The sequence below is a fragment of the Parambassis ranga genome, chromosome 2, assembly GCF_900634625.1.
Source record: "Parambassis ranga chromosome 2, fParRan2.1, whole genome shotgun sequence".
In the NCBI taxonomy this organism is placed as follows: Eukaryota; Metazoa; Chordata; class Actinopteri; family Ambassidae; genus Parambassis; species Parambassis ranga.
In genome coordinates, this window is record NC_041023.1 from 4,665,759 (window position 1) to 4,692,857 (window position 27,099).

At 42.9% G+C, this 27,099-nt stretch overlaps 2 protein-coding genes, 1 long non-coding RNA gene and 1 other non-coding gene across 7 annotated transcripts in view; all 4 read left to right on the plus strand.

The window, feature by feature from the left end:
• The first annotated feature begins 1,094 nt into the window (after positions 1-1,094).
• On the plus strand, positions 1,095-3,839 carry LOC114431628 (uncharacterized). Of its 3 annotated transcripts, XR_003670183.1 has the most exons (5): positions 1,095-1,391; positions 2,912-2,987; positions 3,204-3,262; positions 3,369-3,432; positions 3,522-3,839. It is a non-coding gene; the product is annotated as an uncharacterized LOC114431628 (long non-coding RNA). The 3 variants fall into 3 exon arrangements; XR_003670182.1 differs by having other exon boundaries at positions 3,204-3,432; XR_003670184.1 differs by lacking the exon at positions 3,369-3,432.
• Positions 1,528-1,661, plus strand: LOC114432750 (small nucleolar RNA SNORA9). Its single transcript, XR_003670314.1, has one exon. It is a non-coding gene; the product is annotated as a small nucleolar RNA SNORA9 (small nucleolar RNA).
• Positions 3,840-16,384: 12,545 nt separating the features above from the next.
• rbm43 (RNA binding motif protein 43) lies at positions 16,385-19,097 on the plus strand. Of its 2 annotated transcripts, none has more exons than XM_028399145.1 (3): positions 16,385-16,461; positions 16,881-16,958; positions 17,494-19,097. In XM_028399145.1, the coding sequence occupies exons 2-3, from the start codon at positions 16,950-16,952 to the stop codon at positions 18,622-18,624; spliced, it is 1,140 nt and encodes a 379-aa protein (XP_028254946.1). In that variant the 5' UTR covers positions 16,385-16,461; positions 16,881-16,949; the 3' UTR covers positions 18,625-19,097. The 2 variants fall into 2 exon arrangements, with proteins under 2 accessions (XP_028254946.1, XP_028254945.1); XM_028399144.1 differs by having other exon boundaries at positions 16,391-16,461; positions 16,884-16,958.
• Positions 19,098-20,621: 1,524 nt separating this feature from the next.
• myo1g (myosin IG) overlaps positions 20,622-27,099 on the plus strand; it is a 30,452-nt gene continuing 23,974 nt past the window's right edge. Inside the window, exons 1-12 of the mRNA XM_028399403.1 lie at positions 20,622-20,865; positions 22,202-22,410; positions 22,875-22,968; positions 23,141-23,306; positions 24,231-24,284; positions 24,374-24,469; positions 24,544-24,660; positions 24,740-24,946; positions 25,130-25,275; positions 25,347-25,461; positions 25,654-25,824; positions 26,238-26,308. Coding sequence (XP_028255204.1) covers positions 20,771-20,865; positions 22,202-22,410; positions 22,875-22,968; positions 23,141-23,306; positions 24,231-24,284; positions 24,374-24,469; positions 24,544-24,660; positions 24,740-24,946; positions 25,130-25,275; positions 25,347-25,461; positions 25,654-25,824; positions 26,238-26,308 — 1,541 coding nt within the window. The 5' untranslated portion in view covers positions 20,622-20,770. The remainder of the gene's footprint in view (positions 20,866-22,201; positions 22,411-22,874; positions 22,969-23,140; positions 23,307-24,230; positions 24,285-24,373; positions 24,470-24,543; positions 24,661-24,739; positions 24,947-25,129; positions 25,276-25,346; positions 25,462-25,653; positions 25,825-26,237; positions 26,309-27,099) is intronic.

A 27,099-nucleotide genomic window follows, 5' to 3' on the forward strand; every position in this document is an offset into this window, starting at 1 on the left:
AAAGCGTTTTGGTCAGTGAGTTATTTTAAGATCTCTGCTCTGTAAATGTGATTACCTTGTTCCAGTAAATCCATTCGAGCTTTGCCTGATGTGAACTTTTTGTGTTGTTGGTATTGTACAGACATGTTAGGGCGGCACAAACAGAATCAATCCTGGGGATATGTGGTTAAAATGGAACAATTGATGTGTCTGCAGTTTATTGTTTGATGGTGACTGCACAGATGCCGGATAAAATCTGATTATTTATAGCTTCAACAAAGATGTTCCTGTTTTGTTTTTAGAAAATACACAAACTCCCTTTAAGTGTTGGGCTAAAACAGCCTGTGTTGTTGTTGTCTAAACACAGATTCAGTCAGTGTGTTTTCAGCCTTCCTCTGTATGCAGGCCGTGTCAGTTGGGCGAGTGGTCAGCATCACTGCAGGCAGACAAAGCTTAAATTCATCCTGGACGTCTGCTGATGGTGCAGACGGCTGCTCCTCTATGGCTTGTATTGTAATGCAGTGTGAGTCATCCACCACCAGCGTCCTCCTCGTGGATGCTCCAGAGCTGCCAACTCCCACCAGAAGCGGCTGGGTTATAACAGCCCTCCTACACACAAATAGTCAAAAACAATGGCTGAGCACTTTTCAATTGTTTGTACAAGGTGACGGTTTCTTTAAAAGATGTCTGACGCAGGGATCCATTAGGAAAAAATACATAAAATCAAAGCAGCCTTTTTATCATTTATAGTAATTTTCTTTATTATTATGAAAACCTAGTTTTTTTGTGCATCACTACAGCCCTTATGAAAAAAATATAATAATAATATAAATTAACAAAGGGTATATTGAACATTTTACCACATTATATGAGTCTTTTGCTTCATTTAACCCACAGTGTAACCTTTAGTAATTACTTTAATTAATTTTAAACTACATTTTATTTTAAAATGTGTACGTATTTATTGCCATTGCCCTCCAAAAATCTAATTTTCATAGAAGAAGCGGTTTAATTTACTTCTGATGTAGGCCGCCATCTTTGGTGTTTTGCTGCCCCCTGCTGGGAGACCCCGTGTTTAAACTCCACACACGTCACATCCGGATTCGTCACTGGCGTTGATTTCAGTGTAGGGGGACCAACATGGCGGTGAGTTTGATTAATCCACTTCCATCCAGTTTAAATGAGAAAGTATGTCAAGTAACTGGTTTTGTGGATGGATTTAAAACATTTGTAGTCGTGTTAAAGTTCCGGTTTTGTTGAAGAAGTTTCATTTTAAACGTTCTAAACTCTTATTTCAGCCTGTTAGCCATATTAGCGATACACATGCGAGTTTGTAACAGCCGCAGTTTGTTACTTATATTGTGTGTACAGCCTGAAAACAAGCCTGGAAACCACAGAATTGGTACAGAAAGGTGAGTTTGTGTACTTTCGTTGCAGAAATATGACGTCACAACCCACGTGGATGTGTTAGTCCTCGTGGTGTTCACTTCATGCTAACACACACTCATTAATTAGCTTCAGGGGAGATTTTGTGTCAAACTGATAAACCGGCAGACCTTTCCAACAAGACTGAGCCTGCGGTGGTTCTGTCCGTTCCTGTAGTGTCTGCTAGAAAATGTGAGGCTGTTTGAGGCCATGCTGTGATTCTTCATAGCAGGGTTATAGGTACGCTTCAGACAAACTGGACAGACTTCATGTAGAGTTTAAGTTTAAAATAGTGATTCTGTGTTTACTGATGTACATATTTGATAGGGCTGGGTATTACCATCAATTTCCTAGATCGATTCGATTTCGATTCTTAGGGTTTTAAATTGATTAATCACGATTCAATTCGATTCGATTCGATTCAATCTGAATCGATTCAATCTGCTCTTAAATAATGACAATATACAATACGTTGCAAAATAAAATTTATTTTGTAAATTTGACAGTTCACATGTAACTGTAAACAAAACTGTCTTATCCTATTGTATTAAAAAAAGTGCAAATGTAAAAAGTGCTCATATGAATGTTGCAGAAAATTGCACTTTTTACATGAAAAAATTAGTATTAGTATTAAATATTAACAATCGTAGACAGTAAACTTAAACTGTCACACAGAGATCCTTGTTGAGGAAAAGGAGCTCATTGACATTTGCTGACTGTATTTTCATTCGTGTCACATCTTTCACAGATGTATACATCACGGGGATCACAGTTTCATTCAGATGTTTACGCTGCACCATAACGTAGTGTGGTTCGAGCACCTGAATGAGCTGCCGGAATCCTTCAGTTTCCACTGCCGAGTATGGGCGTAAATCTCTGCAAACAAAAGTTGCGATGGCCTCTGTTGTCTTTATGGGCCACGGAGACTCTGACGGTAATGCTGGCAGGTCCTTCAGTTTCTTTTGTTTTGCTCCGGGCGGTGTACTGTCGGAAGCTAAGTTTAGCGTAGTGTGGTACCTTGTCAGGTGGTTTCTGAGGTTTGTAGTAATCCTACAATAACTGAGCTCTGATTGGCATATCTTGCAAACTACCTTGGTTTTATCAAGCTCTTCGTCCTTTGTCCTTTTAAACTTGAAATGATTCCACACTTCGGATTTCATTTGGGATGGCTTGCCGAGCGGTGTTTTCCCTGCCTTAGCCATTTTGGCTGCGTGCCTGAATGACGCGACGTACGACTGCGCAGCTGCGTCATCACGCACCAGAGCGCTGAGGGAGGAAAATCACACAACACAAAAAAACTCGATCTCATGCCCTGTGAATCGATAGTGCAAAATTTAAATGGAATCGATCCGAAATCGATTAAATCGATTTTTTTACCCAGCCCTAATATTTGAACATGTGTTATAAAACATCATGCAGCTTCTCACTCCCAAGTGTCCATAAAAAACTGCTGTGGTCTCTTTATCATCATTCAGTACTCTATGCTAAGTGTTTGTTTGTTTTACAGGACCTGTGAGCTCATATCTCAGCTGCTCAGACCTCCTGGCTGACTTTAATACTCTGATGTGACTCTGCTTTAACAAGTAAGTTAGTTTATTTTTGTTGGAAAGGAGCACCTGCTGCCCTGCTTTTGAACAAAATGACAGAACTCAAACCGATGGTGTGTCCACTTTTTCCTGCCTTACAGTTCATACTTGTTTTGTTGAGTATGTAGACTTGTATTTCTTTAAATACCTGTTTTTACAAACATATTTTTCCCCCTCTGAACATATGTACCTAAAGTTTGAGTCTTTTTCCAGGATTCTCCATTAAGGAGCAGCAGCTTTGATGGTGTGAGCGCTCACTGGTCATAAACACGGTAACTTTTCCTCATCCTACAAGTTAAGAACATGTTAAATAAACCTGTGTATGTGCAGACCTATCCAGTGAGGCTGAGCCTGCAGTGCTTCTGCCTTTTGTTGTAGCGTCTGCTAGAGAAATGTGAGGCTGTTTGAGGCCATGCTGTGACTCCTCACTGCAGGGTTATAGGTAAACCTCCAACACCGTCTTACTGATACTTTTAAACCTGATTGAATACTTCCTGTGCTGTTGGTGTAACATGATCTTTTGTACTGCAGAAGAAGATTCAGACACACTTCTGGAGTTTTGACTTCTGACGTCAGATGTTGATGAGTGGTGAGTATGCATGGATGTTACCTGAAAATCCAGCAATATTAAAATGTCAGTCATTTGCTGATTTGTATGAACATACATGTACAAAACTTGTGACAAAACACCAATATTCTTTCTGATAATGTGCTAATGTTTCAACAGAAAAGTGTGGATTAAATATCTTCTTTTAATTTGATGCAAATTTCATCCTGTGAACTGGAAAATCACTTCAATGGACAGAAAACACTTGTTTTATTCGTGCACAATAAAAACACTGTAAAGTATCATGTTCTGTTGTTGTTAATGGGATTAATGTGTAAAATACATGTTTACTGTCATCTGGAAAAAAAAAAATCTTAAGCCGTATTAACACCAGGAGGATTAATGTTGACTCGTTTGGCATTAAAGAACCATTGTTTATATTGCAACAAAAAACACATTGCAGCTCAGGTGCATGTTTAACCCTCATGCATTGTTCGCAAACACTACCCTAATGTGTTGTTCGGGGACAAAAACGTCCCCTAACTTTAACGGTTTTAAAAATATATTAGATAAATATTTTTTTGAAATTTTTTTGCGTAGACCTTTTAATTAACTTCAGTTCTAATCAACAGTAGTGAAAAAATCATTTTCCCCCAGGATTTTAACCCTTTAATCACCAATTTTATAAGGGGTGGTGCTGAAGATTGAAAAAAAAACACACAAAATGGCTCATTTTTAATAGAAAAGGTGAATGTGGACTGGATTCTTTTGAACCTTTATTACAGTCTTGGTCATGTCAAACATCAGTAAAAAAATTGACTTTATTGCATTATTAGTTTTTGCACAGCACTGGATTTTCTTTTTTTCTTCCTAATGTGTTGTTCGGGGACAAAAACGTCCCCTAACTTTAACGGTTTTAAAAATATATTAGATAAATATTTTTTTGAAATTTTTTTGCATAGACCTTTTAATTAACTTCAGTTCTAATCAACAGTAGTGAAAAAATCATTTTCCCCCAGGATTTTAACCCTTTAATCACATATTTTATAAGGGGTGGTGCTGAAAATTGAAAAAAAAAACACACAAAATGGCTCATTTTTAATAGAAAAGGTGAATGTGGACTGGATTCTTTTGAACCTTTATTACAGTCTTGGTCATGTGTTGTGACCTAATCTGGTCACCCCGGATTCCCAGACTCCGTCCCCGATGCACAGAACATTGAATGAAAACCAGTACTGATCAGTTTCAGTTTCGCCTTTATATAAAGGGAGAATGCACAGCTCAATACAGACCCCTCGATCTGCTCCTGCAGCTGACCATTTGCATTCTGTCGGTCCCATGCATTAGGCTCGTTTTATTAATCTCACAACAAGGTGTGGTTACATTTACATAGAAAGGCATAAAAGGTAATGTTTTTCAGTGAAACATGCATATTCAATAATCACAAGGTGGAAGGCGTATACGAAACTAAAAGACATTGAAGTTCTCCCACTCACATCTCTGATGTGAGGGTGTGTGTGTATTCTCACAGATCCTCCTGTTACGGCCTTGAGTATATCTTGTCTCTTTGGTTACATCTCTGGGTCAACTAGGGGTTTGCAGTTCGAATATCTAAACACACCATTAAACATCAGAATGCTTTATGACCTCAGCCAGAGGTCTGGATCTATGCACAACCATACACTTTTACCATATATGCAGACAGACATATATTTTGACCAAGTTTGACCATATATTTCCACAATTCCCCCTTTTGGACTCTACTAAGAGTCCAACACAAAATAAGCAAAAAGAAACAACAAACGGTCACATCAGCAGATAGAAAAACACTGTGTGTAATCAAACAAACTATGGGTAAAAGTGACATCTATATGTAACAACACTGTGAGTAAAGTCCAAACACCCGGTGTGTGTGTATGCTTGTCAAAACCATAAATGAAGGTGCAAAAAAGAAAAACTCTGTGAAAAATGTAGTGTATTAAAAAACATATCATGTGAGTACATAAAACGAAACATGTTATACATCATAGTATGTGGGGGTATTTTAATCGGTCGGTCTTTCACCGTTCCCGCCCCCAGATACTCCTAACAGCTCAAATATAATGAAAATTATCCTACAGTAAGAATGTTCAAAAGTGTGTCATTCAGCCGTCCACGGGTGGGTCTCGGTCCGTCTGCCTCGTCCATCCAGCACCCCGCCTGGTTCTCTGGTCCTCTCGTCCTCAGGATGTGTCTTCTTTCTTCGGATCCCTGGGGTTAGACTACCCGGGATCCTTGATCTCTGTCAGGGGATTATTCTGCCCCTTTTGTGACAGGATCTGTGTCTGAATCAGCCGATTCAGACATCTGTGCCCTCAGATCAGTTTGGACGTCCTGTAGAGAGCGTTGAGGCTCCTCTGCGCCTGCGAACTGGTTCCAGTGATACCAGGTGTCCCCCTTTCCTCTCAGCCGAACCGCGTGAGAGGTGCGTTCCGTCACTAGGTAGGGACCTGTCCACCTCGGCTCCGACCACTTCCTTTTATCACCTTCAGGAGGACCCACTCGGCTGTGTGTGGCTCCTTCTGGACTCACCATCTCTCCTTTCTCCTGTAATACAAATTCTAACACCAAAGCTTCAAATTCATTATATTATGGTTTATATTAATACCATACTGCATGCTTCTTCAGTCTCAGCCGGCCAGCTGGTCCAGGAAACTGTCGACCTGTAAGAAGCTCATAGGGTGTAGATTATATGGCGTTATTACCAGAACATCAATACAATAGATAATACTTGAACCCATATAAATTTGGTCTGTGCACAGATTTTAGCCAATTTTTGTTTTAGGTTTGATTCATCCTTTCCACCTTTCCTTGAGATTGTGGATGATAAACAGTACCAAAAGCATGCTTCTTTTTTTTCTTTCGGTTAACCATGTCTAGGAATGTAAGTGTTAATCAGAAATTTAATGACAGTTTGTCACGACACCCCACATGGCCTACCCCATGCGCTTCCTCCATGGCAGTCTGTCTCAGTCCAGGTGGCAGTATGGGGCGTCCGTCAGGCCCTCTCCATACTCCTCCTGTGTCAGTCGCCCCTCTAGCTTTCCACAGTGTTTTTTCCTGTGGAGAGGCTTTGTTTTGCAATTGCATCAAATCAGTCCAATCAACAGGGGGAGGCAAGTCTGTCTCTGAACACATAAAAATCATTCGCTCAACATAGCCTGCTGCCTGTTTTGCTGCCTGATCTGCTGCATTGTTTCCTCTTGTGACCCTGTCAGTTCCTGCTCCATGACCTTTGCACTTAATCACAGCCACTTTGCTAGGCAACAACAGAGCTTCAGCAAGCTCTCTCATTTCAGCCTCATGCCGTATAGGTTTGTTAGTTGCAGTGAGAAAACCTGCTCTCAGCCATTGTCCTAATTCCACATGCACTGCTCCTGCCGCATATGCTGAGTCAGTAAAAACATTGATGTCCTGTCCTCGACCTATCTTTAGTGCCTCAATCACTGCCCTCACCTCGGCTCTCTGCGCTGACTGCTGTCCCTCTAATCTTTCTGCTTTCAGTGTTCTCATTTCTTCCCCTGTGTCTTCAACAACCACGTATGCTGCTCTGAGTCCTTCTGTGTCATGTCTAAAACAGCACCCATCTGTGAACAGATTTCTGGCCTCTGTTAGTGGTGTGGCCTGTAAATCCATTCTGACTTTTTCTTCTCTGGTTACCCTCTCTACACATGTGTGTGGCTCTCCAGCTCCTATCTGCTCTGCCATGTTGATGCCCTCATGTGTGAAGGTGATGTTTGGTGCTTCTAAAATCTTGCTCAACCTCCTCTGTCTCAATGAGGTGAGTGTGAATGTCTCTGAGTTCACGTATGCCACTACACTATGTGTTGTCAGTACATACAGCTGGTGTCCCATGACCATGTGTGCGGTTTTTTGAATTAGCTTAGCTATTCCTGCTGCGTGTTGTATGCACTGAGGGTGTCTTTTCTCCATGTTGTCCAGGGGGACACTGATGTACATCAGTATTAGTCTTTCTCCCCCTTTTCTCTGGAACAGGATGCCATTGATGCAGGCATCCGTTCCAGAGACATCCAAATAGAAAGGTAAAGTGTAGTCAGGTGAGGCTAGTTCTGCTGCAGTGGCCAAAGATTGTTTAAGAGCAATGAATGCTTGTTCCGCGGCCTGCGTCCAATTTAGGCGAGCTGACACATTACGCATGCCATGTTCTTTGACAAGGTCTCTGAGAGGTTGTGTGAGGCCAGTGTAGTTAGCAACAAAGTTTCTACTGTAGCCAGTCAGACCGAGAAATGAGAGCATGTCCTTCACTTCATCAGGACGCGGATGATGCAAAATGGTAGATTTGTGCGAAGGCGATATGCTGACCCCCTTTTGTGAAACAATGCGTCCTAAGAAAGCAACTTGTTTCCTGACTAATTGGAGTTTAGATTTGCTGACCTTAAAACCAGCTGTGGCCAGATGTTGCAAAACAGCCTGCGTGGCATCCAGGCAGATTGCTGCCGTTGGAGCTGCGATAAGAAGGTCATCAACGTACTGAATGAGTGTAGTGTTTTCTGGGAGGGTGCAGTGACTGAGTATCTGTTTCAAAACCTGATTAAAAATACCGGGGGAGAGCGCAAAACCTTGAGGTAGCCTGGTGTAGCGATACTGTGTTCCCTGATATGTGAATGAGAAAATGTCTCTGCATTCAGGTGCCAGAGGGAGACAAAAGAAAGCATTAGCTAAATCTATGCAGGTGAACCAGCTCTGTGAAGGATCCAGTTGGGCCAATGCCACGTATGGATTCGGAACTGGTACCGTGGGGGTTGACAGTGCAGCGTTAATGTCCCTCAGATCATGTGCCATGCGATATTTACCTGTCCCTTTCTTTTCTACAGGTAGGATGGGAGTATTCCAGTCTGAGTGAGAGAGTTCCAGCACGCCATTTTCAAAAAGTCCATGAATAGTATCTGCAATGCCAGCTCCGGCTGCTGGCTTGTGTGGATACTGTGGTATCCATAAAGGGCCTGGTGTGTTAATCTGAAACGTCACAGGTTCACAGTCCACCAGACCCACGTCAGTGGGGCCGTCTGCCCATAAATGTGGTGGCAAGCTGTCAATCACAGCCTGTGCCAGAGGATGATCAGTTTTCTCTCTACCATGATGTCTAGCAAGCAGTTCATGTGCCAGAGTGACAGTGTTCATAGTTGAAACAGTTATTTTGTATGCTTTAGCAGATGGAGAATACATGATTTGAGGTAAAGGTGTGGGTTGCCAGTCTGATTGCCCCATGGCACGTTTAACCATGCCACCTAGTTCTTTGGCCTGGTGGTTTGGATGTACGGCTAATGAGACGTGGGGATGCCCTTCGTCACTCATCATGTACCAAGACATTTGTTCTGGAGTGAGGTCCACACCGGCTGCCACGCCCTCAGGTGCCACAAAAATGTCTCGGACTGTAATAGACCAGTCCTGTCCCTCTAGGGAGTGCGCAAACTTCTCATGGTACCAATCAGTTTGCTGCCTGTCATAAAATAGAGTCACATGAGGGGGGTCAGGGGGAGAAACATATGGTTCGACCTGCGCTATCCAGGGCTTCCACCGCAGGTAGGCAGAAAGGATTCCTGGGTTCTGGGGAGTTTCAGGATGTAACATGCCCCAGTAGATGTCAGCACATGGGTCAGTCACAGGTCTCATCAGATATTGTCCGCCTGTGTCTGCAACATTACAGTGGAACATGGTGCCGTCCGGCAGTGTCACTGTCAGCCCGTCTGGGCCGCACAAAATAGATGCTCCAAACTTAATCAGCAAGTCTCTCCCCAGTATATTCAGAGGCAGAAGAGGTGAGTGTACAAAACAGTGTGAAACAGTCTGATGTCCCAACTGAGCAGTCATGGGAGTGGTTATAGGCAGAGTCTGTTTATCCCCAGAGAAGCCCATCACAGTGATAGAGTTGTTGGACAATTCCATAGAAGATGATTGAAACAGTGTAGAACAGGTGGCGCCAGTATCCACCAGAAAAGGCAGTGTCTCATCCTCTACTTGCATAGATAACATCGGGTCTGCCGTGCCGATGTAATCTGAGCTGCTCTGTGGGGTGTGTCATTGTTGTGAGAAGTCACAATCCCACTGTTCCCAGCCGGAAACAGGAAACTGTCCAGTGAATGGAGGTCCTGGGGGGCGGGAGGAAGCCCTCCGTGGACCAGACGCAGCACGTCCTCGGGCATACTGTCCCTGTCTGTGTGGACAGTCTTTGGCCCAGTGTCCCAACTCCTCACAGTAATAGCAGCGGTCACGACTTGGGTCTCCCCTCGGCTGTCCCCTAAGTGTTCCACCCCTTCCGCGCCTGTCTCTCCATCTGCCCCTCCCTGATCCGTACCCCCTGTAGGACCCCGTAGGCTGCTGATAATCAGGAGAATAAGGTGATGGAGGCACCCAAGGTGTGACAGGAGGTGCGTCAGAGCTTTCAGTGACAACCATGACTTTATTATTTTTATCTTTCTTTTTGTCATTGGCCTTCTGTCTGGCCTCAGTCAATTGTAGTTTCAATAATTGTGCTTGCAAATCCTGGACATCCTTACTGTCAGCTTGTGCTGCGTCTTGGGCGCGTGCCAAGTGATGTACTAGATGTCTCTCCCACACACTGGAATCACACCCTGCCATGTCTGGGTTATTATCCATGGCAGTTTTTACAGTCTCAGGAACCCCGTTTAGGACGGCGGTCCTGTACCACACCCTCTGAATACCTGGGTTACCAGGGTGGCACCCGGTGTGTTTGATCCATGTGTCTTTGCTTTGATTAAGATATTCTCTTGGACTCTGTTTGGGGTCCCATCTCAAAGTGGGAACGGCGGCTCCAGCAGGCAGAGGATATTTATGTCTTAGTGCTCTGCCTATTTCAGTGCTGACCTGAGTGAAAGGTGTGTCATCTCTCTGTCTAGTAGTGGCGGCGTCCTCCTGTATGTCCCTCACTTCTGAAGCTGTAAGACACTTAGAAATAACGGCCCGAAAATCACCTAGAGCGAGTCTGTGGCCTGCTGTCAGACTGTCAAGTTGACTCAGCCACATTGCTCCACCTTCGGCCACTGGAGGTAATTTATCCACTAGTGCCTGTACATCACCTAGTGGGAATGGACGATATTTGATCTGGTGTTCAGTTTGAATCAGTGGTAACTGATAGTTGAGTGTATTGTCATGTCCTTGAGATCTAGTTGTCATGTGGTGTGTTTTGTTGCTGTGTGCTAAGTGTTCAGCTTCATGTGTTTTCAACCACTCCTCAGTAGCCTTGGCCTGTCTCTGTAATAGTTCAAACGTCTCTCCCTGCTCCGCGGACCAAACACCCTCGACCTGCATCTGAATTCCAGCTGTCCTCCCTTCCTGTGATCCATCTTTCCACACGCCTCCCACGTGAAGTGTAGCGTCTCCAAATTGGGGGTTAGCGTGTGCATATGTGTGTGGTGTTAAGTCCTGAGTTATAGCAGCCCGCAACTCCTTTAATTCCTCCTGCAACTGTTGCACCTTGTCTATTTCTCCCTGCTTTGTGTTCACAATGTCTGGTGTCTGTGTTCTGTGTGACAGCGGGGCTTCAGCTGCAACACATAGTGCTCCGTCGCAGCTCAGTTCTCTGTCCTTTCGCAGCTGGAAAGGTGAAAGGGCAGGGGCCTCTGGAGGCCCTTCACGGGTGCTAACTCCCGAGGGTAAAGCAGACACACTACTCACTTGGGACGTGTGAGAGCTGTCATCAGACCACGCCTCAGGGGAATCAGGCATGTCTGTTATGGCCAGTGTGCCTTGAGTTATTTGTAAAACTGGATATAATCCAGCAGATGAATGAGAGGATGGTGGTGCAGTAGGAGGGGGTGGTGTATACGGTGAGGGATCCTTAGGTTTTTCTGCTTTGGCATCCTGTGTTTTGGGCTTCTCAGTCATGAGGTGAGTTACACCCTGACCTATCAAAGCCCATCGCGCCCACTGAGCTCTCTTCTCCTCTGCTTTTTCCTGCTCCCTCTTAAATCTCCCTTTCTTAGACCAGCCACACTGCTCTGCACTCTTCCTGGCCTTCTCCCTCTCTGCCTTCGCTTCACCCTCCTTTCTCCAAAACTCCTTCTGTAAACAACCTCTATCTTTCATGCCACGGCCTATTTCTCCCAGCAAATTAATGACTGCCTCCCTCATCTGAGTCATCTCTTCAGATGCGGTTTTAGAGTCAAAAGCCTGATGCAGCGCTTTCTCTAAAATAATCAGTTGAGCTTCTACTGTTTTTAGTGGGCTGTTCGGACCCCACCCATCATCAACAGTGTCTCTGTTAAATTCTCCGTCCATGTCGTCAGTCATCAAAGTCTCAGTCAAGTGATTACGTGAAAATTAAAACTAAAGCTTAATAATAATGTGTTATTTGCAAAACTGTGCTCAGAAGAGTTAACAAAACTATGATGTTAGAAAAGTTCAGAAACTATGTTCACATCAGAAATATATACAAAAGTATGTGCACAACAAAACACTAATCCAGTCCGTGAGTGAACCTACTTCAACAGGCCACTGCTTTACGTTTACACCGATTAAGGTTTCCAGCAGTGCTGCTGCTTCAGTTCACCTCGTCTCTGGCATTCATACACATTCCACACTCATGCTTTACCCATTTATACTGCGAGCTCGGTGTGTGTGTGTCAGTACTGTATCTTCACTTCTCTTTGTTTCTCTTTAGGGGTGCTTCATGAACTCACAGGACTTATTCTCTGGTCTTGCCGTCCAGTGTAAGAACGGCTCACAGTTATTTCATTATTTACTCTCTACTCTCTGGTCTTGTCGTCTTTATCTCAGACGACTCACAGTTTATGAGTCTCAAGAGTGCCTTTCTTTTCTAGATTCTGGCCGACTGAGAAATATGGCACGCTGTGTCCCTGGTACTCAGTCCAATGGATTCGAGACTAGCCTCTGTCCGTGACACCAGAATCTTATATATCTGTAATTTGGAAGCCTGTTGACTTACTTCAACTCCCGCCTAACTAGTGCGGTCATTGTTTCAGTTTCCAGTCTGTCCAACATGCATACCATGTGTTTTGCCTGGTCTTGTTCTCTCTCTCTTTTCTGTAGTGATTTAGGGTTCCTCAAGCCCCGGGCCTCAAACCCAGCTTTTCCGGCCCCTCGTCAGAGCACCGGTGGAGTCGCCACACTCAGGATTTTCTGCTACCCCTTTTTCTCTTATTCCTCTGCAGGCATTATTCCTCTGCAGGCATTATTCCTCTGCAGGCATTATTTACTTATCTCTTAAACAGCTGTAGTCATTACTCATTTACCGTAGTCATATACATTCACATACGGTTATTTCACTGTAGTCATATTCATTCACATACAGTTAAATTCATTCAGTCAATGTTCTTTTTGCTTTTACAGACAGATTACTACTAAGACTCGGGACACGTTACATTTTAGAGTAGTCAATGCAGATATAAAAGGTCTGCTTACCTTATTGTTGGCGCCACGTGTCCTCTGTCTGTTCGTAATCGGCCCTTGTGTTCAATTGACGGATCTGAGGATGATTTTTTGCCCTTTGATCCCGGACGAGCCCCCAATTGTTGTGACCTAATCTGGTCACCCCGGATTCCCAGACTCCGTCCCCGATGCACAGAACATTGAATGAAAACCAGTACTGATCAGTTTCAGTTTCGCCTTTATATAAAGGGAGAATGCACAGCTCAATACAGACCCCTCGATCTGCTCCTGCAGCTGACCATTTGCATTCTGTCGGTCCCATGCATTAGGCTCGTTTTATTAATCTCACAACAAGGTGTGGTTACATTTACATAGAAAGGCATAAAAGGTAATGTTTTTCAGTGAAACATGCATATTCAATAATCACAAGGTGGAAGGCGTATACGAAACTAAAAGACATTGAAGTTCTCCCACTCACATCTCTGATGTGAGGGTGTGTGTGTATTCTCACAGATCCTCCTGTTACGGCCTTGAGTATATCTTGTCTCTTTGGTTACATCTCTGGGTCAACTAGGGGTTTGCAGTTCGAATATCTAAACACACCATTAAACATCAGAATGCTTTATGACCTCAGCCAGAGGTCTGGATCTATGCACAACCATACACTTTTACCATATATGCAGACAAACATATATTTTGACCAAGTTTGACCATATATTTCCACACATGTCAAACATCAGTAAAAAAATTGACTTTATTGCATTATTAGTTTTTGCACAGCACTGGATTTTCTTTTTTTCTCCCATTTTGTCCCATAGACTTACATTATAAACACACTTTTTTTGACTGCACAGCCATGGCACTACATAATCATGCATTCTTGATTGTTGGTGGTTTACCCTGTTGGTAGGAGGTAAAATTTGTGATTTTTACAGTTAACAACTTAATTACCATATTAACCCTTTACCTGCAGGCCTGTGCTCATGTACTGTAGTTTCTGGCTTGTATATGGAGTTATAGGGAGTATTTTAGCACATAATTGTGTGTCTACACACTGTGTGTGTATGTTAGAGAGGAAGAGAGCCATTTGCACACTGATCTTGTTGTCTGTGAGTACACACAACCACAGAGTCTTCATAGTAAACAAAAACAAAGAAAGTGTTGCTATGCATGTGTGGCCCTTTGATGTCTACAGGTGCAGACTAAACAAAACAAAAAGGCAAGTGGTCTTACATGTGACCTTGTGGTCATTTGATGGTGAGAAGAGCAGAAAGCAACATGAAGAGAGGATTCACTTGTGCACAATCTCTGGAAATGATTGTGCAGCCTGGCTCTATGAAGGGCCAGGCTGTGAAGCTGTGAAGGCTGCACAAGTAGATCCGTCACTTGTTCACAAGCGAATCCTTCATTCGTTCACAAGTGAATCCTTCACTCATGCACAGGTGAATCCTCTCTTCATGCTGCTTGCTGCTCTTGTCACCATTAAATGACCAGGAGGATGCATGCAAGTCCACTAGTGTTTTTGTTTTGTTTAGTCTGAACCTCTCAGCATCAAAGGGCCCGGCACTTACTTTTAGGGCTGCAACAAATTTACTTTACTTTACTTTACTAAACTACTTTTAATACTAATTTTAGTAGGGGACTAAACTGTAGATTAGATTTGGTTAGTCAATGATTATTTATTATGTTATCAAGTTATCTATCTATGGTGTCTATTTAGTAACATGCACATGTACGTATGGTCGTGTGGAGCGCAACACACCATGGAAAAGGGGCACTTAGACTTCACTTAGACTAATTCAGTGATCTCAACTGAGACACTAACCTAAAAGTAAAGTCACTCTACTGGAGGACGTGTTTTCCGAAAGCTAAAAAAAAAAAAAACAGCTATTTTACCCATCCACAACTTCAGACGCCAGAACTCCTGGATGTTTTCATTTTACATGCTTATGCATCGCCGTTGTACGTCTGAATTAGGTACACTTCACTTACTTAGTAACTTTATTTTCCTGACTTTCCTTCCCTGACAGTGTGCAAATGGCTCTCTTCCTCTCTAACATACACACACAGTGTGTAGACACACAATTATGTGCTAAAATACTCCCTATAACTCCATATACTTAAGCCAGAAACTACACTACATGAGCACAGGCCTGCAGGTAAAGGGTTAATATGGTAATTAAGTTGTTAACTGTAAAAATCACAAATGTTACCTCCTACCAACAGGGTAAACCACCAACAATCAAGAATGCATGATTATTTAGTGCCATGGCTGTGCAGTCAAAAAAAGTGTGTTTATAATGTAAGTCTATGGGACAAAATGGGAGAAAAAAAGAAAATCCAGTGCTGTGCAAAAACTAATAATGCAATAAAGTCAATTTTTTTACTGATGTTTGACATGACCAAGACTGTAATAAAGGTTAAAAAGAATCCAGTCCACATTCACCTTTTCTATTAAAAATGAGCCATTTTGTGTTTTTTTTTTTTTTTCAATTTTCAGCACCACCCCTTATAAAATTGGTGATTAAAGGGTTAAAATCCTGGGGGAAAATGATTTTTTCACTACTGTTGATCAGAACTGAAGTTAATTAAAAGGTCTATGCAAAAAAATTTCAAAAAAATATTTATCTAATATATTTTTAAAACCGTTAAAGTTAGGGGACGTTTTTGTCCCCGAACAACACATTAGGGGGTAAAATTTGCCCACAGTGTACCGTTGACCTATGAAAAATTTTAAAATCATATTAACAAAATTTATGTAAAATTAAGCTTATTGAGGAAAAATGATTCAATTTGTCCACATATTGACAAAGTTATGGCCAAAATAAACAGAAAAATTTCTCTCAGAGGACAAAAATGTCCCGAACAACACATGAGGGTTAATCTTGTTAGCTTGTAATCATCTGCTGATATATAAACAGGATTTTATGGGTTTTGGCCGGCTGCAGATTACAAAACAAGTGATTTTAAATTAAAATACGGTGAAATGATAGTTTCTGGTCTGAAGCTTTGCAGGAGAATGTGTTACATGTGTCAAGAGACTCCAGTTAGGCTGTGTGATGGTGGGTAAAAAAAACTGCACTTCATTAAAAATGTTTTGAAACAGACGCAACTAATGAAATGTGCTGCAAAATATGGAAACAGTGAAGTTCTGTGTTCGGCCTTGGAGGTTGTGTAGTGCTGGCAAACATCCAGCAGAGGGCTCCATTGCTACACCTTTTAGTGATTCTCCTAAAGGTGAGTATTTGTTTGGAAAAGGTATAAATAGTTATGTGATCATCAAACTTTTGACAGAACTTTTTCGATGTGTTATGTCTTGACACCAGCCTAAACTGTGTGCGTAAAATCTACTTTAAGGATTGTTACAGTAATCTAAACACCAAAGGTAGCTTTTACTGGGTTTTATTGTGGAGGGACACAATCTGAAACGGATGTGACGCCATGACGTTAGTTTCGCTTTCGTCACGCACTCGTGTATGAAGTACAGTCTTGAAGTAAACAGAAGTGAGCAGTAAAGTAAGTTATCGGTCCATCTGAGATCCACACTGTGCAGGTTATTGCTCAGTGTTAAACTGTGATATTAAATACTGTTAAAAAAGAACAACACGGGGTTTTATAACATGTTTGGAAATGTTTTTATTCATTTATTTCGCTCTGCAGAGAGTGGTTTTTTATCTAAACTACGTTTCTGAACACTTTCCGCTGGTATGACTCGTCATTTGCGGACTTTGTCTTCACAAAAACAACCACAACTTCACCTCAGTGCGCCACTTTCGCTTTCCATGGAACCTGCAGATGACGTGCATTCATGAAGAGTGTGTTATCTCTAGTGCTGTGATGCAGTAACGGGGGCTTGCTTGAGGTTTTGAGTCCCAGACGTGTTACCTGCTGACAGGACACGTGATAAGCTGCAGCTTTATTTTTTTTTTTTTCAGCAGGTTTCGAACTGCTGAAGGTGTGGTACCCCTGCAAGAAGCCGGACCAGGCCTTCACCCACTTCCAGGATGCAGAAGGTGAGTCCTGCAGCTGAATGTTTGTGGGGTTTCTGGGCTGTTTTCTGAAAAATGTACTTTTAAATTACTGTAAGGTTGAACCTGTCAGCGTCCCCCTGCTGGCAGTTAGTGTGAATTACAATGAGAATCAGATTTATTTACACACACACACACACACAATATACAATATACATGGTGGGAAAATGAGCCAAACACTGACTCAACATAAAAATGAATGTTTGTAACAGTGTGTACAAAACACTAATGCAGATTTTTAATCTTAATGCAGTCAGGCATAGGAAGAAACTGTTTAGTAATAAAGTGCCATCCTCCCTACTCATGGAAAGATGGCAGCCTTCTTCTTCTTCTATTACACGCTGAAATTAAATCTTTTATTGCTGAGCTTAGTTCAAAGTCACCGTTTGAGTCTTGTAAAAGAGCTGTTATGTGTTGGAGGTGGACTGAGGTACCTGAATACCTGCATCACATTTGACACACAGATATTTATCACACCCGCCCACCTCTCTCTCTCTCTCTCTCTCTGTGTTATCCACAGATGGATTACCCAGTGGAGGCAACGGTTCATCTGAACCATTTTCAAGATGTGTCAGAAGTGCGACGCCTCCTCAGGTCACATGGTTTTCAAATAGTGGAGCTGGGCAGAGGTCAGGTGCGTGTTAAAGGTGTTTTTTGGAAGCTCGTAGATGTGCAGGCCGATTTGGAGCTGCTTAGACGGTCACAACCAAGGACAGCATCATCAATACAAGCCATTTCCCCTGGAGCTGTGCCCAAATATCACAACAACAACGACAGGAGCCGGCCACAATCCAGAGACAAGTATCCAAATTTTTTTGCAGCTTCACCCTCCTCGTCTCCTCGCAGCAGTCCAGTCTCTCAGCACCATAGAGCTGCCGTCTCTCCAGCTCCGTCCAGACATAGAAGTGAGTCCTTTGTTGTTGATGCAGATGTCTTCACGTATGCAAAGCACCTCAGGAAAAGAGACATGGACACCATCCTGAATGGCCATAATGTTGAAATACAAGTAAAGGAAAGTGATGAGAGCACTGTCATCACGTTAAAGGGGAGGAGCTCAAAGACTGCAGCGAATAAACTGCAGGACCTTTTGGAAAATCTCACCAAATCACTACGCACGCAGGAAGTTCCTCGAGAGGACATGGCCCATGAAGGCACTGCTCTTTTGGAGAAAATCCGGAAAGACAAAAACGTCTATGGTTTGGTGCTGGTGTGTGAAATGAGTGACAGGCTTCACCTCATCGGCCCATCAGGCAAGAGCTACGAGTTAAAACAAAGGCTGCTGGGAAGGAAGAGCGACCCGTCCGGACGCACAGGAAGGAGCAGCTCCCTGCCACCAACGAATCGAAACAACACAGGAAGAGAAAATAGTGCCAGAGCTCGGGGGTTCTCTCCTCAGAGAGCTCCTGCTGCTGCTGCTGCTTCTGCTGCTGCTCCTCCTTTTTCTCCATCTCCTCCTCCTCAAGCCCAAAGTGGAGCTTCGAGGAGAAGAAGCTTCTCCGAGTCCCATGAACAGAAAGAGGCACAGAGAGCTGCTGGTGGCGGACCTGAGAAAGAAAAGAAACACAACGCATCATCCATAAACATCTTACCACACCTGCTAGATGTAAAGAACATAACTGTTAAACTGTTTAAAATCAGGAAAAAGAAATGATACATGATACAGGATGCACAGATTGTTAGCTTAGCACAAACACTGTAGACTGGGGGGGAAACAGTTAGCCTAGCTCTTACACAGAAAGGATGCTCTCTGTGTCTGTGAGGCAGCTGTGGACGCCACAGCTGCTGTACTGGGGCACTTTTAATACACTGTTTAATTCTTTCTTTTTCTTTTCTAGTATTCAGCGATGGTGCATTCTATTTTTTAGGTGCCTTTCAAAAAGGACATTTACAAGCATGATAAAAAGCAGCTGGTTGCAGAAAGCACAACATTTATGTCACATAAAAGTGACATTGTCATGTGTATGTATGTATCTGAAGCTGTTGAACAAATTTATTATTACTGCCAATCACACTTTTGTGTAACATGTAAACTTCCTTGACTGAAATCTTTATATTAGTTGGTAAATGAAAAAAAAAACTGACAAAGAATGAAGTGAGTATTAAACACACGACATAAGCAACGAATGGTTGTGGATTGTGTTCCTCTTCTCCACGGTTCTTCTGTGTGTCGGAGGCTTTTATGTGTTTTTCAGTTGTTCCGGTATCACCTGAGTGTAACATCTAGGTGGAGGTGACGCCTGAGCAGCAGGAAGTGAAAATATCTCTCAGGTCATACGGAGAGAGGAAGTTCCGATGCCTGATGAGGATCTAAGCATAGCCAGGCAGAGTTCAGCTGGATGCTTTTGAAAAGAGCAGTGGTGCCATAACACAGGAAGAGCAGACGCAAAGATAGTGACAATGTCAGGAAGCAGGTGAACGCTACAGCAGGTAGGTGCTATGTGTGTGTTTCTGATAATAAAAAAAGTCCCTTTACTCATAATTTTAAATTTAAATGTCAGCAGAGCAGCACTGATGACTGTAATTCTGACTGAAAGTCTTCGACTCACAGCAGTATGATGAGTAATCTGTCCTCCACCTCACAGGGCAGTGCTGTGGTTTCCTGCTGCTTGTTTGTTGGGCTGTTGCCCGGCTAATATGTAAACATAACACACAGTGGACGTAAAGACAGCTTAAAGGTGTCGCCTGATCTCAGCAATGGTGCGTTGCTTCAGCATTTGTTGGTAATTTCTTCATATATTTGAAGCGATTGTGTATTAGTGACTTCTTGTTTCAAGCTGCTTATTCATACCATCATGGTTTAGACAATACAAGATACTTTGCTTATCATGTACAAGAACTCCAGTCGAGTCATGCGAAGTTGTGTCTGTGCTTAAAAAGATAAGATGATGAGGATACAAGGTGAAGTTCATGCACATGCTGTAGGGGCTGTGAGGGTGGGCACCGAACCTTTATTACACGCTCCTTGGCTGAGACTAGTCTGCCTGGTTGTTGTAGGCTGTATGATTTCATACACGACATTAAAACATCATAAAATGACACGATAAGCTCAACACTGTGTATTTATAAGCAAATCTGTGATGTCAGATTACACAGAAAGGTTCTGAAGTTGAAGGGAATTTGGATGAAAACTGTCTTAGTCAGCATTCTGCTTGCTCTCATGCGTAACCTCTTCACCTGAAAAGCTTCCAGCATCTCATCTTTGGAGTTCTGGTTGGGAGGAAAAACCCTCGGGGACATGTTGTTCTGCCAACGCCAAGTTTAAAAAAAAAAAAAAAAGGAAATAATCACTCGATCCTTCCCAGGAGATAAAGAATGTTTTCTAGCCCCAAATTAGCAAGGTTAACTGCTGCTTGTCTGGCAGCAAGTCAGAAGTGGGTTGCTGTTTCTGGGAAGTGCAGATACACACCCACACACAAATGAGCGAAGGCAGTGACAGTTTTTCGTGGTAGGAAGAGAGACACAGAGGAGGATGCAGAAGTAGTATGAGCTTTCAAAGATAGCCTCCGTCTATTTATACTGGTCTGTGTGAGGGTATGGGCTGATTGACAGGATGACGTGCTGTAGCTTGTAGACCACAGCTCTGTGAGCCTTGACTAAGCACAGCCCTGACTCTACCAAAGATCACGCCACGCCTACAGCACACACACACACACACACACACACACTGTCTCTCTGCACTACCGGGCCCCAGAAGTCGACCATACTTCTCTTTCTTCTTCCTTGAGCTGCTTTCTGTTCCCTCTGCGTCTTGTCTGTGTGTTTTTATTTTTGTGTGTCTTTGGCGAGCGCAGGCAGGGATGGCGGAGCTGGAGGGCTTGGAGTTTGGGAAGTCAGACTTTGTGCTCCTGGATGAGGTGACGATGGAGCAGTTTATGGAAAATCTGAAGTTGAGGTAAGGCCTTGAGATAGTTGTAAGAAGAGAGGAAGAGTAGGGTGGAAGCAGTGGATGGCAGGGATGGAAACGGTTACACATTCCTGACATATGAAGAAACAACATGTTTATACAAGTTTTTGTTCAGTCTGTTGTTTGAATGAATGAACAATAAGAATTATTAGAGCTTTTTTACTGATCTGATTAACTCTATGAGACACTGACAAGCTTAAATATTGTACAATAATATTGAGTTACTGAGCTGACATCTTGATGAAGGCAAAAAAAGCATGTCTGCACTTTCCCGCTCAGCCTCGGGGTGCACATAAAAACCTGTGGTTCATTTGGTCTCCGGCTGTCATGTGGAACATAAGGCACATGTCACAAAACCTAAAAATCTATACACTCTGGCCAAACCTGACCAATGTAATAACACGTGTCTTTTTCTGACATTTCTGCTCTCTGTGGTGTCATGGTTTTGGGGATTTTACACTTCTCTGTGAGTCCAAATCATTCTCACTTCCTCTGACTACAGGGGGCACCGTGTCCTCAGTTCAAACTGCGAGAAATCACGCAGCCGGGGCGTCGTCATTCTGAAAGATGAGCGAAGGCTGACACACGGCAAGATGTGCAAACAATGTAAAAAAAAAAACACTCTAAATTTAGGGAAAATAATCGCATTTCCTCTGTTGACGTGTGCCCTCATCGCACAGCCTGATCAGACTTGTCCTGTGGCAGAGTATAATTTTGCATTGAATGTTTTTGGCTGCATGCTTAATAGCATGTGTACACAAAGTGGTTAAGCCGCTATAAATAATGCACTGTTACAGGAAAATAGGTAATTTACTCCTCTTCAAAAAGACAGTCGGAGTACAGGAGCCTGTGCCAGCTGTGCACTACACCGTTCACTTGTTTGTGTGCCGCTGCCATGTTGAAACAAACCAGAATTCTCCTTTAAAATGTAGACATGTGTACGTCACACAGCTTTACATTCTGACAAACAGGTAGGTTTTATCTGCTCCATTAACCCTCATGGTGTGTCAGTTTTACCACTCCTAGATGAACAAACCCACAAAAAGGTTACTCAAGTACGTGACGCCCTTTGCACCACAGGTTTCATTTCCTGCTTTAAATGGTCGCACTCTTGTGTCACTTCCTGTCAGCTACATGACATAAAGGTGTGATCTGTTAGCTTGGAAGGTTTGTCATGGAAGGATCCGTTGCTTCACTAAATGAATAAGTGATTAAAGATTATTATATATATTTATATCAGATATGTCCACAACATGATGCGTTTAACACGGCCTGTCTGTTGGAATAACAGTGTGTGTTTGGGATTGTTTTTGGTTCTGGTTAGGTTTGAGAAGGGACGCATCTACACCTACATCGGAGAGGTGGTTGTCTCTGTTAACCCGTACAGACAGATGGACATTTACGGCAAAGACACCATCGATGCGTACCGAGGCAGGGAGCTGTACGAGAACCCTCCTCACCTCTACGCAGTGTCTGATGCTGCATATAAGGCCATGAAGAGGCGAGCCAAGGACACCTGCATCGTCATATCAGGTCTGTCTGTTACACGCATCAGCTATTTAAAATTCTAAAGTGTTTTAGGTGTCACTGTTTTTCACACCGACTGATTTCCTGTCCTCTTTTAGCACATCCTGTCATATCTCCTCTTTGGCCTTCCTCTTGACCACTTACCAACATCCTTCTACCGATATAACCACTGTTCCACCTCTGCAAACACCCAGACCATCTCAGTCTGGCCTCTCTGATGTGCTCGATCCTGGTCCTGTCCATCCTTGTCGCTCCTAAAGACAACCTCATCATCTTCATCTCTGCTGCCTCCAGCTCTGCCTCCTGTCTTTTCCAAACCAGGCAGCACAGCTTCTCTCACTACTGTCTTGTACATCTTTCCTTTGATTCTTCCTGACACACTTCTGTCGCACTGCTGTGACACATTTCTTTCATCTGTTCTTCACATGCTGAATAAGCTGTTGAACATGTGAAATCGTCTTGTGTTTTAGGTGAAAGTGGAGCAGGTAAAACAGAAGCCAGTAAATACATCATGCAGTATATTGCAGCCATCACAAACCCGAGTCAGAGGGCGGAGGTGGAGAGGTGAGTCCTTGCATGGTGTTTAGGTTCAGATATAAAATCACACCAACAGGCTGCAGATAAATAAATGTATCATCCGGATCTTATGTTGCCTTCCTCACTTTCTTCCATCTTGCTTCCCTCATGGCTGCTTCCCACATGTTTCCATCAACGGCACCACAATGCCATAAATCAGCGTGAAGAATGTGCTGCTCAAGTCCAACTGCGTGCTGGAGGCCTTTGGGAACGCCAAGACAAATCGCAACGACAACTCCAGCCGCTTCGGCAAGTACATGGACATCAACTTCAACTTCAACGGCGATCCCACCGGAGGACACATCAACAACTACCTGCTGGAGAAGGTGAGAGGCGGAGGAAAAGGATGATGGACGGGCTTTAGCTGCAGACGTTCATATTGTGAGCAGCAGAGAAGTACAGAAAAAGTTCTGCTCATTTAGTTTTCAAATTACATCTACTCTCCTGAACATGAATGTTTCATGAGGTGAGGACAAAGAGGTGTGAGAGAACATCCATGAATAGATGTGTCTGTGAAGCTGCTGCTGCTGCTGCTGCTGTGTGTGTTAATGAATGGCTCACCTGGGGGTACTTGATGCTGCTGTATTTATCCGCCGTCTGGCACTCTGAACCGTGTGAATGATGGTGCCATGATTTATTCTCAGAGGGCAGAAATAACCGAGTTTCTGATGGAGGAGTGCTTCTTCTGGTTTTCTGAGGTCAAATTTCTCTTTCCGCTTGTCGCCAAAGTCTATCTGAGTAAATATATTGGACTCTGGGATCTTGCTTTGACCTCTTTAGTGCTTTGTTATTTCATATGTTTGCTCAAGAGCTGATATTAAAAATGTGCACTATATTTACATGCATGTAAATATATGCATGCTGTTCTTTCTCTGGTTTAGGAACACCGTGATTTATACAAATTTGACACAAATGACTGTGACCACAGAAAACATGCTTACATCTGTCACTTTAGTTGTAAAAGCAAAATTTGAGGAACCGTTTGAGAGAACATCTTTAAATTTGGATGAATTGTTTGTCAACTATAGTGGAACTTCACAAGATTTTTTCATAATTTTGCCCACAAAAAGGTCAAAGTCGATGTCTTTTAACTTGTGTAACTTGAGTCTTGTTTTTGCTCATTAGCCACAAATGACTGTTCTGATCTAAACAACGACTCCTGGAACATCTTGATCATCGTAAACTAATTGTATAAGAGTGGCTCAGTATGGATGATTGATTTTCTTCTGTAATGTGTTTTCCTGTTAAAGTCAAGAGTGGTCCAGCAGCAAGGAGGGGAGCGGAACTTTCACTCATTTTACCAGGTAAAGGTCCAACCTGAGGTGACACAAGCTAACCACCACTGTATCAGAATATAAAATCCAAACCTGGTTTGTTTGTGGTGTCATCACAGTTACTGCGTGGAGGGTCTGATGAGATGCTGAACTCACTTCACCTGCAGAATGATCCTGCTTTTTACACGTATACCAAAGAGGGTGCTGCTGCCACCGTGAGTCTGTCATCACACGAGTTTTTTTAATAACAAAACTGTAATATTCTTATTCGAAGTCTTTTTTTTTCCAGACATCGAACAATGATCGCTCCAGCCACAAAGCTGTGATGAGTGCACTGGAAGTGATCGGCTTCTCCACAGAAGAGATCTCCTCCATTTTTAAGATTCTCGCCTCTATTCTGCTTTTGGTAAGTTGCAGCTTAGCTTGTTCACAAATCAGTTTCTAATTACTGACGTCTAGAAAAGTGTAATGGTTTGTTTTTTAAGGGTAATATGCAGTTTGAGTGTGACGGTGAGAACGTTCAGATCCTGGGAGTCGAAGCTGTGAGTCACATCTCTGAGCTGACAGCCACCGATCCGGACAGCGTCAGCAAGAGCCTGCTGTACCGCACTGTGGCCACCGGGGGCGGCGAGGTCATCGAGAAGGGACACACTGAGCAGGACGCCTGCTTCGGGCGGGACGCCTTTGCCAAGGTTAATTTACAAACATCCCCGATTTCTTTTGACTTAATAGCTTATCAGGTTTACGATGATAAAGAAGTCATGTTAACATCATCACCGTGACGAGCTTCCCTGTTACCTAATTTCCACAGTTGTCACTTTATTTTAGTCTCCTGCTCTCTTAAAACACAAACCCTCTCTCATGCTCTGCTGCAGGCTCTCTATGACAGACTTTTTGGCTGGATTGTGAGCCGCATCAACAGCATCATTGAAGTGAAAGACTACAACCCAGTCCTGCATGGGAAAAACACCGTCATAGGCGTGCTGGACATCTACGGCTTCGAGATCTTTGACAACAACAGGTTTGTTTGTCTGAAAAATAAGTCGCTGCTGTTGATGTTGTTGCTGAAGTCTTTGTTTTTTTTTCCTTTAGTTTTGAACAGTTCTGCATCAACTACTGTAATGAGAAGCTGCAGCAGCTTTTCATCGAGCTCATCCTGCAGCAGGAACAGAACGAATATCAGAGGGAAGGCGTCACCTGGCAGCATGTGAGGACACACACACAGCAGTTTGTCCCGTCTTTTGTTCATATGTCTATAATGATCTATACTTTTGCATGAACTGTCCCTTTAATGCAAAATACCTTTCTGAGAACACTTATAATATGTGCACAAAGCTCCAAAAAAACCCCAAAAAAGTGTAACTTCTCATGCAGTGATTCATGTTTTTTATTATTTCAGATCGATTACTTCAACAACCAGATCATCGTCGACCTCGTGGAGCAGCAGCACAAAGGCATCATCTCCATTCTGGACGAGGCGTGCCTCACTGTCGGTAAAGTCACAGACACGGTCTGTCTGGATAGCATGGACACCAAACTGGCCCAGCATCCCCACTACACATCCCGCAAGGTGAGACCAAGTCCCCCGTCGTGGTCCCATCTAAAATGAATGTTTAGGAAAACTGGACTTTCTGTGACCTTTCAGACCTAATGTGTTGCAGCCACATCCTCCTTTGACTGACAGTAACTCTATGAAGAAATCTAATTTTACTTCTATTCAGAGGTGCTAACATGAAATTTTTAAAAACAGAAATGCAAAAGATAAGGAACTAGATCTAAAGGGGATTTCTAAATATTCTACTTTGCTCATTTAACTGTAAACTGTGACCTGTATACAAATTTTAAGTTTATTGTTTGGCCAGTAGAGGGCGGAGTTTGTCCAGTATTTTTCTTTTAGAGTGGCTTCAGACATGTTCCGTTCTCTGTAAAAATATCTATGATGTATACTTGTTTATGTTCAAGTTGTCTTCTTCTTATTTCCAGCTCTGCCCCACAGACAAATCCATGGACTTTAAAAAACACTTCCGGATCCGCCACTACGCCGGAGATGTCACGTGAGTTTCTCACGTTTTATGCACTTTGTTTTAATTCTTCCAGGGGAATGAGAGCTTTAATCACAATATACACCAACATGCCTTGTTAACAGATGTCTATGGTGTCCTGAAAATAATGAAGTAGGTCACATTGTTCTAAATTTTCACCATATTCCACAGAATAATATTACAGTGTTAAAGATTTCTTACCCAGTACAGTATTATTTAATCACAGAAAGTCAGAGGTTTCTTGCAAAAAGCTGAAGGAGGAATTTATTGGACAGACTTTTATCATGAATTACATTAATGGCTATAAAACCAGGAGCATATCAGGGCTTTTTTGTTTGTTTTTAGTCTGTTCTTCATCATTTTTACTTCATATTAGCAGTTATTTGTTTGTGATTCCTTCTCCCTCACTGCTCCACTTACTGAGGGTGTTCACTTGGATTTAAACGTCGCAGTGGTCAGCAGTCACTTGTCATTGCTTTGGTTTCCAAAGATCCCCACCGCTCACGTGTACTGCCCTCAATCTAAGAGAGGGGAAGGACATTAATATGTCAAGGGAAAACGAAAAGGGGGGAGGAGGAGGAAGGGGAGGAGAGAGAAAGAGAGAGAGATGGAGCCAGCTGATGAGACAATTTTGTCTCTGTGTGATACAACAGCAGCAGTAATCAAGGAGAACTGGAGTAAGGTTTATTGAGGTTCTCTGACTCTGGGAAATCCAGGCTAACAGGATGTCAAACACACAGTGAAACACAGAGCAATTTCATCCTCCTCTCTGAAGCTCAACTCACAGACAGTCCCTGTGCTGC